The sequence below is a fragment of the Vanessa atalanta genome, chromosome 5 (genome assembly GCF_905147765.1).
Source record: "Vanessa atalanta chromosome 5, ilVanAtal1.2, whole genome shotgun sequence".
Taxonomy (NCBI): domain Eukaryota; kingdom Metazoa; phylum Arthropoda; class Insecta; order Lepidoptera; family Nymphalidae; genus Vanessa; species Vanessa atalanta.
In genome coordinates, this window is record NC_061875.1 from 825,700 (window position 1) to 840,791 (window position 15,092).

Genomic DNA, 15,092 nt, shown 5'->3' on the forward strand with positions numbered 1-15,092 from the left:
ACATAACATCTTAGTTCCCAAGGTTGGTGGCGCATAGGTGATGTAAGGAATGGTTAATATTCCTTACAGCGCCTTTGTCTATGGGCGGTGGTGACCACTTACCATCAGGTGGCCCAAATGCTAGTCCGCCAACAAATGCCATAAAAAAAAAAAAAATCGTTCTGTTGAGCTTAGGCCTCTGTTTATTTCAGGAGAAGGCTACGAACTTTTTCTTCTTATTCAAACACGCTATTCGAATAAAGATTTGTACAGCATATTATACATGTCGCTAATCTTCATCAAATCCATGTAGTTTTCCTCACGATATTTTCCTTCACCAGCGAGCACCACTAAGCATAAATTAAGCAAAGGAAATTCAGTGGTGCTTGCTTTTAAACCACAACCTCATTCTAACTGGGTCAACACAATTCAATTGTAGATTTTTTAATGATAAAATAATAATAAATAATTAATTAGTGTTAAATCCGTATAAAAGCTCAGCCGTAGACTGCGATTTTATTGACTAGAAAAAACGTCGAACAACACATATTTCTTACAATGAAAAATTGTAAGCTATACCAAATTCAATAATTCAATAATTCTTTATCGCAGTCTCTAGTCATTTACGACCCTTCAATAATTAAATCGCCTTGTTCGAGCATTTAAAGTCAGTCAGGCTTCTCGCATATTGATCGAGTTTACCCCTGTAGCGTTACCGTATAGATTTCGATCAAAAGACATCCACTTCCCTGACACAACTTTTATCCTGAAATACTGGTTAATTAGTAGATATCAAATATACGGTAACGTCACGTATGACGTCAGATTTATAAATTGACGAGTTGTAAGGGCTTGAAAATAATGTTTATAATATAGTATCTACTGAATTAAAGTACATGGATAAACATCGTTCTGTAAATGGACAAAGGGAAATCAGCTTAGTACCTTTTTCTCCTGTACTTTTTTTTACGCTTGGCAGCTATTGACGAACTTTCATGTTAAAAATGTTCGACGCAGACACGTAAATATATTTTGCGTTCCTCAACTTATCAATACAAATTTTCTGTTAAATTTCGACTACGGGGCGAGCACTATTTATCAATTCAAGTTCTTTACTTCTAATTGTCGTTTTAATATATTTTGCTGATTACGTAATAACAATTTACTATTGGCTTTGTACAAGTCCGTCTGGGTACCCACTAGATATTCTATCGCCACACAGCTGTACTTATTAATATTGTGTTCCGGTTTGAAGGGTGAATGAGCCAGTGTAATGTCAGGCACAAGGAACATAACATCTTAGCTCTCAAAATTTGTGTTGTGTTAATATTTCCAATGTCTATGGGTGATGGAGATCACTTACCTTCAAGTGGCCCATTGCGAGTCCGCATACCTATTATGCAACAAAAAACTTACTAATATTGTTTTAAACAAAGTGTCCCTTTTCAATATTTTTAATAAAATTATCTTAATCTTAAATTTTATCAATTGTAATAATGATATCTATTGTGATTCAGTGGATAATGTCAATCATATTTTTATTATTTTTGAAACATTGTTTGTTGTTTTCAAAAATAAAATATTGTTGTTGCAACCCAATAATTCTTCTGATTTTAGAATCTTATTATAAATAAATATCCGTACATCAGATTAAATATTAACCTGTTCAGTTTAACTCTCCTATCTGTTTGTCTGTCCGTCTGGTATAGAAAGTAGATATAGATACAGATTTGGGAAATCATTTTCAATCTTAAATTAACATTAAGCCAACTTTTTTTAAATTATACAACATATGCGAAATAGAGGCATCCTCGTAATGAGACAGTGGCTCTAAAAGACTTTAATAATATGAGAAAATTGATAGTAAAAATATTAATTATTTTAATAGAATCAGTTACAATCATAGTCATCAACACAAGAAAATAAAATTGTAAAACCGAATACACGATTTTGCAAAATACTTCGTGGGAAAAGTATTCGTTTCTATAATTAAATCCCGAAATTTAAAACTTTTCCAATTAATAAATTAAAAATAAAATTGTATTCATAAAATGATTATTGAATTACTTATTTTACCAAAACATTAGTCGTATGGTAATATTATTTAGATATCTAGACAAGACAAATATATTCAGTTGAATTTTAATACCATGCTGTGTTATTTGATCAGTGGGAAAGAGTAACTACAGAGTTCCTTGTCAGTTTCTCTCGCTCGAATCTACGTTCAAAAACGGTGCAAGCTTTACATTATATCTTGTCTAGTAAAAAGACAGCTTAAAAATGTTTCAAAAAGCCTTGTACATAAATAAATTTATTCCTATTACAGGAAGAAATATTTAAAAATTCACGTACCAATTTGGTCGTTGATATCACAAGTTACGTCGATGAAACAAAGGTTGATTTTGTTGTTGATAACGTGCTCTGATCTAAAATAAATAAAATTTATATAATAAGGATAATTCCGTAATCATACAAAGTCATTCGCTTCCCTACCATTTTAGTCAGCGCAGTATGTTTTATAATAAAACAAAAAAAACATACACGTAACTGCGCCAGTAAGTGATAACTGAGTGACTAAAAAATGAGATGAAACGGCTCTGTTCTTATTTAGGAGTAAATGTGTTTTCAACATTGTCTGTTATTGTAGACACGCACACTATTTCAACTTCAATATTACAAACACACAACACCAATAAAAAATCTTTAAATTATTACTAATATCAAAATATCAATAATTAAAACCAAAAATAAATGTTCATTTAAGTTAATAATATATTCACCTAGTTGTTGTGCACTGTTATTTATACGTAATGGTTTTTGTTCTTTGCCTTGTTTTGACATCATAATGGTCGTACTGGTTGCTATATCACTTTTTACCTTAAAAATAATACATTTTTCTGTCAAAAATCAACAGGAAAAAACAATTAATTGAATTCAATTAAATTGGATGCATCGTGTAAGTCACGTGCATAAATATTATCAAAATATAATAAACGCTACAACTACACGAACATTTAATTGAAATTGACATTTAAAACACGTCATATGTAATCTCTTATATTACCACTTTTGTATAGTATGGCGGACGAACACATGGACCACCTGATGGAATGTGGTACCGCCCATAGACGCTTTAAGAAATATTAACCATTCCTTAATGCGCCAGCAACCTTGGGAATTGAGATGCTATGTCCGTTGTGTCTGTAGTTAAACTGGCTCACTCATCTTTTAAACCGGAACACAATAATACTGAGTACTATTGTTGGGCGGTAGAATATCTGAGTGGGTGGTACCTTCCCAGACGAGTTTGCACAAAGCCCTACCACCAAGCTACTACAATTTTCTCAACATAAAAGGAAAATCATTTTATCAGTACCAACCACGTCTTTTTCTTGCGGTACAATTTTAATAACAAACTTCTCAGCTAACTTATTTATAAATCCTTTTGCTTTTTTTACCGTGGAACAATCCTTTGTAAATAAATTAAGTGTATTATTAAGGCTGCGAAGCCTGTCATAGTGACAATTGGAAGTTAAAGTTGATACTGTTTTATCTTGAATGCTGTAAGGTTCATCATAGTGATCATTGGAATTTGTGCCAGATATAATTTTATCCAGAATCCTAAAAAAAATATTAATTTTAAAGCAAATATTGCATTGAATAAAACATCAATTAAACTATCTTACTTACGATTTTTGACTATTCAATTCATTCAAGCTGTTTAATTGAATATTAATAGGTATATTGTCCATTGATTTATATGAGAGTTTATTTTTTAACAATGTTCTTTCATCATTTGTTTTTCCTTTATATCCCATTTTGTTTTTTACTAAGAAACAATTTATGTCAAAATATTCGTGATTATTCGTTGAAGTCGGAATATCGTCGAATATAATTATCGTTGGGCTATTTGGTGTTGTGTTGTCTGTTAAAAAATCTTTTCTAACTTCGCTGTATTTCAAAGTTGTTGTCACTGTATACTTTTTAGGTAAAGTGGGCATAATAACAGCTCTATTTACATGATTTTGGTGGCGTTTAGTATGACTTGAATTTTTCAAATATTTTAATGTAAAACGCTTCAGTTTGCTTAAAACATCAAACTTTCTCGTTTGTCCACCAATTCTCTTGTCACAGTCTCCTGAAGAGTTTGTAATTTTTACATTATTAGATTTGACGTTTGATGAGATTGCACTTTTTATCAAATTATTTGATGACTTAGCTTTAAATTTCTGTACACTACTGGTAGTGGTACTCAATTGATTCGACGTATTTATTAAATTAGTTCTTGATGTGGTGGTAGAATTAACATATTTTGTTTTCTTTGATGACAACAAAATTGGACTGCTTAATATAAGTGTCGTCGATGTCATGTTTATTAAAATTGCATTATTTCTTGTTCGTTCGCTAATATAATCAGATAATTTATAATCCTTAATCACATTTAGTCTTGAATTAGAAACATTTTTCGAAATGTTTTCATTTTCACTTTTAATAGCTCTCGTGTTTTTATATGTACCGTCAAAAAACATATTATTTTTGTAAGTCGATTTTAAATGAAAATCACTCATACGTTTATATTTTTTATAACCATTAAAATAATTAAATAGGGAATGTTCCTCTTTTTGTAATAAGGGATGTTTTATTTGTATATTCGATTTCATATTTTTTGTGTTGCTATCAATTTTGTTTTTCTTACTTTTTCTTCGACAGGAAAATTTTCTAAAAAACGATTTCAAGCCCTTTTGCTTTTCTTTTTCTATTCCGGTAATATCGTAATACAAACCCATTTCAGTATTCGTTTCAAAAAAATTGTCCTTTGGTAGATAAGCTGTAGGTGTTGAATCTTTATTACATATGAGGTTAATCTTTATATTGTTAAGTGAATACAAATTTTTCGTAGGTATTTCTTCATCGTTGTTTGTAAAAGACCTCTTATACATTTGTTTCATTAAGCAGTTGCTGATTGTGTTTAGAAAATTTTTACCTGATAAGAAAATGTTTTCGTTATCAACGTGACATTTAGATATGTTTTGTAAATTATTGAATAGTACAATTAGATTTTTCAGTAACTGATGATCATTTTCGTTGACACGTAAACTTCGTTTATCAATATTTGAGGATATCATTTGACAAGTTCGTCCTTGACATTTGCCTTTTACTCTCTTATAGTAATCCTTCAAGCATTTATCAATTCTATGAATTACACTTCTTAATTTTTTGCCACCTGTCGGGTTCATCCAGAAGAAAGTTTGTACTTCTGTGCAATGATCAGTCACATATTTCTCTAAGTTATTAAACTCGATCATTAATTCTGTAATAACTTTATCACTTTCAGCACATGATTTGCACATAGGCTTATTTACTTTACAGCGACATCGACAAACCCTATCATGTCCGAAAAATCTCTTTACTGCATTAAAATCAATATTTCTTTTCTTCACTGCAATTTTTTGTCTCCAATTATAGTTCTTGCTCGTATGAGCCATATTTATGTTACGCTTACATTTGATGTCATTAACTGTTGTAAAATTATGATAATTTTTCATCGGATTTTTATTTAATAGTAAACTTTTCGTATTTTTCATTGAGTCTATTGCTTTTGATTGTGTTATTGTTGCATGACTTATATTTAAATTAGAAGTTTCTATCAAGCTTAATGGCTTTAATTCGTAATTACCTTTAGGACAAGTAGTATTAGTATTTTCAACCAATAAATATAAGCCTGGAGATAGTATGTTTTGCATAACTGTCGTTGGAGCAATTGTAGTTTCATCGAAAGTTAGTATTTGATATTCTAAATCTACTGGAGTCGACAGTACCGCTGAAAATACTTTACGAAAGTTGACAGAGTCCATAGACCTCCTTCTATCGCTAGCGTTTGGTGGAATTGCGATATGAATTTGAATTGAATTTAACTGATTTTCTCTCTCTAATAAAGGTGTGTACGAATTGTTTTTATTACTTCGTGAATATTCTTTAGTTTTTTTGTTTCCTTCAAGACCTGGGGTACTTTTCATCATATCAACAATGACTTCTAAGGCGGCAACATCTTTTGCCGTAAAATATTTCTTATCACTGAGGTCCCGCTTGTTATGTTTTTTCTTCACTAAATTTGACCAATTATCATATTTTACCTGAGATTATAACGTCTGCAATTATTGGCTCCAATATTTCTGAGTTGGTTGACATTTTGTCATTTATTACAAAAATATCAACATTATTACAATCTTAAATACTTATAATTCAAGAAAATTAAAAAATATTCGGATTGATAAGGTTTGGAAAATAGGCTAATCCTATTTATTTAAATTAGTTAAAGTTTATTAGCTAAATTGAAAAATATTTACCCGTGAATTTTCAACAAAATTCGCCGGTATATTTTTAGTCCGTACAGCTAAAATATGAAAAAGTCTTATAATTTACAACTATCATACAAAAATATCGACAACTATTGTTTGATTTCGTAAGCAACTAAATTTGCCATGCAGTTTCATCATGCAGAAGATCAAGACAACATCTTAGATTAGCGGTGCATTTACAATATAAGGTATATCAACATTATTTCATTACCAGCTACTACTGAGGTGACCACTTGCCGTTTGTCCGCGTGCTTTTTTTAAACAAATAACAATAATAAATAATTTTAGTAGTAGCATCTATTTTAAAATTATCATTACCCTTTCGGCTGCGTTGTCTATCTTCAAGCGACCTATCAACCGCCAGCTGGCTGGTGAAAAAATTAAAACTTTTTAATAATTAATTGCTATTAAAAATGTTACATAAAAATCAAATTATCTAATACCAATAAGTTATAGTCTAATGTTAAATATTATAAAAATATACCTTCTTTACAAAAAACTGAATAAAACTCACTTACTTATTATTTGTATTACTATAAGCGGATAATGCAATTCCCGAATCATCTGTTAACACATATTTTTTATATTCATCATTATTAAATTACAAACTTTAATCGAACTTATATGACGAAAGCTTACAGTCTAAGTCCTGGTTCCGATTATTTAGTTCATTGAAAATAATATCATATTTAAAACTTTCTCCTCTCATTTGCATTCTTTTTGGAACGTTCATGCTGGTTGTAGATTTAGCCAGGTCGCTGTTTGTAAGGAGAGATTTCAATAATGTGAATTTTAAGTGATTTTCTTTGAATATATGCGAAAATCGAGCGGCATTCAGATTCACTGTCGTATCATCAATGTAATCAGCATTATATTTTGCCATTTTCTTCATTAATATGTTTCGATTATCTAGCCGGCGTCTGTATGCTGCTGATAAATAATTTAATTCAGAGATTATTGCAGTTTTATGTAATTCATTTTGAAATTTCTCATTTTATTGTCAATTATCTTTATCTATCTAATCTAAAATAAGTACTACAGGCATTTTATTTATTAGTTTACTTGGTGGTAGGGCTTTGTGCAAACTCGTCTGGGCTGTTACCACCAACTTAGCATAATATTATATTCTGCCACCAAACAGCAATTCTTGGTATTGTTGTGTTATGGTGTGTATTTACTTATATGGTGAATGAGTCAGTGTAACTATCGGCACATCTTATCGGGAGCGTAACATCTTAGCATCGAAGGTTGACGCATTCGCGATATAAAGAATGGTTAATATTACTTACAGCGGCAATGTCAACGGGTGGTGGTGACCACTTTTTATCAGGTGGCCTATTTGCTCCTCCGTTTACCAATAATATATAAACAAAAATAGTTGAATACCATTACTCGTTGATGCTTTTAAATCTTCGTCTAGCATCTGGTAACTTGACAGCTTTTTACTACTAGATTTCCGTGACTCGACAATTTTCGAAACTGTATCTCTTAAAGGAGATGTGACGGATAGCACATCAATATTTTCATCTCTTAAAAATTTGTTGAATTCATCCATTTCCATAGGTATTGGAGTCTTAAAATATTGTTCAGGTGGAGTGTTTATAATACCTGTTTTTTTCTAAAACATAATAAAATAAAATGTACAGATATAGTTATATGAATGCTAAATATGCGACTGTTCATAATAAAGGCTTTAATACGTACATTTGATTTTTGATTTTTCATCTTTGAATGATTTATAGCTGCAAAGAAATGTTCAAATTGTTATATCAATCTGTCTAGGTTACTTTGATTTATGACCTGATTCTTAATTATTAAGATAAAATAAAAATAATTTATTTATAGTGTACAATTTTAAAGCTGAAGACTGGCCTAAAATTACAAAAGCAAGCGCAAAATTACCAAAAAATACGCGTAGCGTGCACAGTTTTCAGCCGGGCTTCAATTTAGTTTTTTCGTAGTAAGATATCAGATGATAGTATTGATATCACATCGAAATTCAAAGCAATACCTGCGTGTGTTGTTGGTAACGCGTCAATCTGTACTAACGTAACATTCAAATGGATTCGTCGAAAAACCGACTATCCGATAAAGTACTCTCGTCGGCATTGGATTGTGATGCGTATTACTAACATGTACTCATAATATTATTAAGTAATACAGGTCTGACTCCAGCTATACGCATCCTTATTATTTATAAATTCTAATAATAATAAATATACTTTGCCAAAGTAACGTTGGATTTCATTCAGCATTTTTTAAGTAATTAAGTAACAAACATCCAATGTTTAGAACATACATTATAAATGCAAAAATGTATACTTTATTATTTTCGTATTTATATGACTTAACGTACTTACCATGACTTGGATTGCCTTCAAATGAGTAATTTTCCTCAGATTTAATTTTCTCGTTAGGTGGAGTGGATTTAGTAAATTTTAATAAAAACATTTCATCATAATTATCTGTGTTCATTGTTTTCGTATTTGAAATAAGTTTATCATTGTACGTTGGATCAATGATTAAATATGTTTTTTTATTATTTGAGATTGTTTTAATATTATCTTTATGTATTTTTTCTTTATTATTAAGAACGCGATTTTTATCTGTTTTTTTATTGGTATTAGTGACGGTCTTCATTAAATCTTTGTTCTTATATGAAAGTTTGGACTTAGATGTTTCAGTTTTATTTCTACATTTTGTAGTTTTTTTAGGAATGTGTTTGTTTTTATTTAATTCGTATTTCAGATTCTTTATCATCCAATCAAAATTATCAGGGTCTACATTATTAAATTGTCCTAAATACTGCTTGTAGTCTCTTGAATATTTTGCGACTTCCGGTGGTTTAGTTATTATTAGTGTTTGTTTGTAAGGATACGCTTTTACTGTAACCTCATTTCCTCTAAATCTATAATTATTTTTGCTATTAAGGCCCGTAACATCCTCGTTTGCATTATCAGCATTGAAACTTGTTATTCTGTTCTTTAAATCCTCAATTTCCTTTCCGATGCTATCTTTAGTCATTTTTGAAATAGATGGGAAGGTAGCATAATATTCTTTATTATAATTATTTGCTAAATGCAAATTTGATTTATAATTCACATCTGTTGAGTCATCTTCTGTATTTTCAGGATATTTATTCATCTTGTTTTTGAGGAATTGAGTTCTTTTATCTAAAGACCGGTAAATAAAATTTTATTAACCGTAAAAATATTCAAATAAACTTTAAAGTTACAGTCACTATTGTGATAGAGACACAATCTTTGTACATGACATGCATAATTAATAGCGAATGAAATACCGAACAATTAAACCACCATTAATAGACAACTCAGACGAAATAATATATAAATAATAATGTAGAACGATATATATTACATTTATTTATTCCCTCTACCTTTTTTAATTGACATCGCTTTAGTTTGAAAAAGAAATATTAAGAAAATTGCGCAAATCTACCGCTTGGACTGTGGCTTTAATTTCTAATAAAAATTAAAAAAAAATGAGGCAGACTTCCAATCTCTGGTATTACTAGTATACCTCATTGTATATCGATCTAAGTTTAATCATATTATTAATTTCTAAAAGTTTTATAGCTCAATATCATTCAGGAAAATTTACCAATTTTTTTACACATGCTACTGAACCACAGGAAAGAAGCTTGAACCAAGACCAAATTACTTAATAATTTTTTTTTTGTAAAGTTTTAATGAGTGGTCAAAAGACTACCTTGTAAATCCAAATAATTATTTTTCAAGTGATCTATTCCGAGTTTCTCATTATTAACAATATTATGATGATAATCTTTAGATCTCGATGTTGTAACATGAAAATTGGTGTATTTTGGCTTACGAAACGGATATATAGTTGTAAAATCATTCGAAATGTTTGGAATTTGTTTCATAATGTCATCAATTTTAAAAGCAGATTCACTTTCATATTTGCTATTACGATTATTTTCGTATTCGTTGTTGTCATTATTTTTATTTTTTATTTTATCTTTTTTTCTATCAGATTTATTTATGTCCGATAAAATTTCGTAATCAAAAATATGTTGTCTTCCTGTACTCTGTTTCGCCGAAGCTTTATGCGTTCCTTTAAAAGTTTTAAATATATTAAAACGTGGAACTCTTAAATCAGTTTCTCGTTTTCCCTTCTTTATTTTACAGTTAGATTTACGAAATTTAGGTAACATATAGTTAACTATTTTGTTATTATATTTCTGTGGATTTTCCGTCATCAATGTTACTTGTACAGAATCAATATCAACGAACCCTATGTTCTTTAAACTCAAAGTTGATTTAATATCTTGAGACCTTTTTTCCTGGTCTAGGTTTCTTTTAAGTCTAAGTTTTTTATCAAAATTCCATATTCCGATATTATTTCTTTTATTATTTATTTTCAAGTCGATTTTATTGTTTTTATTCGAAAAATCTGAAAAAAGTGAAAAAGCAATTAACTAAATTAACTTAATACTTGAGACCAATATTATATTCATTCTAAAGAACTGAAATTGAATTTCTTGAACTACATATATTGAATCTTTCAATTTATTTATGAAGTACCTTAAAAAAACTCTGAACATAGGTACCTGGATTATTTTTTTTCGAAATCAAAGGTGTCATAGGTGTAGTAATATTATTATTCACAACATATAAGTCAGTAGCAATATTTTTTGAATTTTTAGTGATTTTGTTAAGATTTGAATCAAAATCTTTGAATGTTACTGTTTGTACTGAATGAAATTTTTTAGGAGTATCTTTATCTAAAAATATAAAGAAATGTTTTTTAAACCAAGAATCTTCACTTTTAGTCGATATATCTTGATCATCTAAAGTCTCTGTCTCAACAAATTTTCTTTTTAGTCTTGTTGTTGGTAATTGAGGGATTTTGTTAAGAATGTATTTTCCTATATCATCTACTTTGTGGTGTTTATGAGCTTGATAACGAATAAAATTTGAAAATCTTAGATCATCGGGATCTTTTTGACGGTTTAAATAATATTTAAAACCATTGACATAATCATTATAAGATATTTTGTTGCTAAGAGACTCAAAACTTGTATCTTCTGGTACATCATAGTGATCGTTTTGCTCGTAAGTTGTAGTACCATTGAAATTATAATCAATATTTGCGTAGTCAATCACTTGAAAATTATTCTTATCTTTACTTGTATTTTCAATATTTTTTTCCGACTTTATTTCTCGTTTAATCGGAAAGTTTTTTGTTGATAATACATTCATCATATTATTTTCATGGGTCTTTGTTAATAGTAATTCAAAAACCGACAGCATGGAATAATCGTCGCTCAAAACGGGAATTGAGTGTAATGTTGTAGTTACTTTATTCTTCTTTACATTTGAAGTATAATTTTTTTTTTTAACTGTTGTTGTTTTTGCTACCGGCTTTCGTGCCGGTGCAGTCGTGGTAATATTTCTGTGAAACTTATTTGCTGTTTTAGTTAAATGTTTTGGCTTTGCAGTTGTTTTATCGCAAATTTTTTCTTTGATTGTTTCTTTAACTTTTTTCGTTCCTTTTTTGCAATCATTTGATAATTTATTTTTTATTTTGTTATAAACATTTTTACACTTTTTTTGTAACATACTTTCCACGTTATACGCTAACGTAGTAGCATCTTCTTTCAATGACCGAGGATAAATATTATTTTGGTGTTTTTTATCCATTGCAATATTATTTACAGATGTACTCTCTATGATAATTTTATTGTGTTTATCAAGTGATAAAATTGTGCTAATTGCGAAATTAGGAAACATTTTTCGTAACTTTGGATGATAACTTGAAACAAAGGTTGTTTCTGTAACAGTACTGCTAATTAAATCCGATATTGAAGGTTCATGTTGAGCAATCATTTGAATTTCTCTGTGTTTGATTTCATTCAAAATGGCTTCAATTTCGGCCGTCCCCATAAACACACGTTCGGTAGTCGAATCCATCATATTGATATTTATAGACTCATAATTATCTGACATACTATTGTCTGTATTGTCTTCATTAGTAATAGATTTTTCGTCATATCCATACATATTTTTACTGCCTGCAAACCCTGTAACCGCTTTTTGTGATTGTAGCAAATTATTATCGTACTTTTGATAGTCTTGAATATTTTTTAATATTTCAAAGTCTTTTCTATTTAAATCTTTACGCGTCGCCTGTCTTTTAAGCTTTCCATCGTTTCGATTGTATAAAGTTATTGGAATAACACATTTTAATTTTGTTTGTTTATTGCATTCGTTACATGATCTGTCATGGTGTTCATATTGTCTATCCATACTTATGTATTTAGTATTTAAATTGGTTACATCTCCAGGAATATCGTTATTTACTGCACTTTTAAATATAGGACGAGCATTAAGAAGCACTATACAAAAAAACAACCTGCAATTGAATAGTCAAAATATCATTTCCATAATCAATCGTTTATATTTTAATATAATTAATAAGATAGAAATTATAATATAAAAAATTACGTAAATAATACATATATAAAACTTATTAAATTTCAAATTATAAATTCTTAAATATATTATAATATAACTGTATATACCATAGGAAATCCAAAAATAACATTTGTTTATTATATTACAATAACATCTATTAAAACATACAGCTATACAGCTTTTAAAAAATACCAGTTTTTTTTGACATTGACACTTCGAAATCTTCTTTATTTGTAAACCATAGAGCCGTTAAACTATTTATAAAGCCAAGAGCACGTATTATTTGACTTTTACCAAATAAATTTTATTATTAAGTCAGTGTATCATTAAAAAATGTACTAATATTCTTTTTTGTATTATTCACCTTTTTTATGGTACGACTCGATAATACAACGTGAAAGTACGCTCTTTTTGCTTACTTAGCCGATTGTGGACCCAGTACGAAGGCTTATTAAACGCTAATCGGAATACTTGTCATTCTTCCAGGAATGTCCGCTTGGATTTAGGTTCCAGAATTTACCATACCATCCAGGGTCAGCTCCAAAATATTGAGTATAGTGTGTATACTCAATATTTTGTTGTTGCTGTTCAGTTACGGCGCGGTTAACCTACCCGTGGAGTCAATCCTTCAGTATCATTCGGCAGGATACCTTCAGGATAATGAGAATTTGTAACACAATGATGGGAAATCTGAAGATGGTCATAATATATTTTTAATGTTTTTTTTATTTCTAGAATATTATGTTTCGAGTGCTTAAGTTTTAGTTTTTTTTTTATTATTTATTTTTTCATTGTTAACATCGGGTCCACGGGCTCGCCTTTACCTTTTTTTACTTCATGTTTTTGTTTGTTTGTGGCGGTTTACAATTGTCTTATTGACTAAACATCAGCAGATCTTCGCTGGGGTTGGAGCTCGCCGTTCTTCTCATGACGTGGCCCACACTGACTCAATTTTTTTTTTAATGATAGAGTGCACTAAGTGCTTGCATTTGAACAGCCTTTTGTTTTTTCTTTGCTCTTGAAGTAAAATTATATTACTATGACTGAATATAATTGCTTTATAAAATGTATGGACTACAAAATATAATCTTCTCCGTGCCTTTTATTTACTTTATTAGCATTTCAACATCACCAAGCTAGTGTTATGTGCATGAAACATGCATTTGTACTTGTTTATATGTAAAACCAACTAGTATAATATTATTATTACTATTACGAAAAATATAATATCCTTGGACTTTTTTTAATTTAGCATACTTTATTTACATACAAGAATTATTATATAAATAAGATCTAAAAAAAAATACTGTATTATAAGATTTTAACAAAATAACAAATAATACTCCGACAAAGAAAAATAATTTTATAAATACAATTAGAGCCGATAAATAATTTCATCCCGTATTTTTTTACTCTTATTAATGGTATTTTTCTTTGAATTTAAATAAATATTTTTCCAAACGAAAAATATACACAAATCACGGAATATTGAGGTAAAAAAATATTTTGTTTTTTCAAATAAATTGAGAAGCTCCTTTTTTAGGCAGTTAAAAAGGCGTTGATAGGCTGAGATAGTCCAATCGTTAGAATGTCTGTAATCTCCTTCTGTGAGACCAGAAGGAAACGGCGGACCTGGAACGAGAAAGGGCCGATCCACGAGAGGAGCTCTGCATGGGTTGCGGACTGTGCAAGCCTGTGTTTTAGTGGATAGAAGTTCCACATAACCCACTGCGTGGAGAAAAAAAACAGTTAGATCTCGTAAATCTTAATATAATTAAAAACCAGCATAAAACAATAAGATAGTGCCGAGATGGCGCAGTGGCTAGAACGCGTGCATCTTAACCGATGATTTCGGGTTCAAACCCAGGCAGGCACCACTGAAATTTCATGTGCTTAATTTGTGTTTATAATTCATCTCGTGCTCGGCGGTGAAGGAAAACATCGTGAGGAAACCTGAATGTGTCTAATTTCAACGAAATTCTGCCACATGTGTATTCCGCCAACCCGCATTGGAGCAGCGTGGTGGAATATGCTCCAAAAAACCTTCTCCTCAAAGGGAGAGGAGGCCTTTATGCCAGCAGTGGGACATTTACGGGATGCTAATGCTAAAAAAAAAAAAAAACAATATAAGGCAGTACAATATGGTAGATTTTTGACAATCAATAAGCAAGTGTAAACACTTCTATATTGAATAAAGATTTTTGACTTTGACTTTGAATATAACGTTAGAATAAGGGATGAGTGGGTGGGTGTAACCGAAAAGTAAAATATTTATATTGATATCATTCAAATATAT

The 15,092-nt window shown here is 29.9% G+C and overlaps 1 protein-coding gene across 1 annotated transcript; it reads right to left on the bottom strand.

Moving 5' to 3' along the window:
- Window positions 1-2,845: 2,845 nt before the first annotated feature.
- On the bottom strand, window positions 2,846-12,295 carry LOC125064291. Its single transcript, XM_047671253.1, has 8 exons — window positions 12,123-12,295; window positions 11,066-11,645; window positions 10,204-10,407; window positions 9,441-9,485; window positions 7,725-7,956; window positions 5,078-6,085; window positions 3,818-4,117; window positions 2,846-2,856 (listed from the first exon to the last, which is right to left on the bottom strand). The coding sequence occupies exons 1-8, from the start codon at window positions 12,293-12,295 to the stop codon at window positions 2,846-2,848; spliced, it is 2,553 nt and encodes an 850-aa protein (XP_047527209.1).
- Between the last annotated feature and the right edge of the window lie 2,797 nt (window positions 12,296-15,092).

What these genes read in the sequence shown, in the direction of transcription:
- LOC125064291 (XM_047671253.1), bottom strand. Translation starts at nt 12,295, where the DNA reads ATGATGGATTCGACTACCGAACGTGTGTTTATGGGGACGGCCGAAATT. An exon ending in AATTTCATTCAGTACAAACA is followed by an intron (nt 10,408 to 11,065) that starts GTAACATTCAAA and finishes TCGGCGAAACAG; the next exon opens with AGTACAGGAAGACAACATAT. An exon ending in TTTCGAATGATTTTACAACT is followed by an intron (nt 9,486 to 10,203) that starts ATATATCCGTTT and finishes TTCCTCAAAAAC; the next exon opens with AAGATGAATAAATATCCTGA.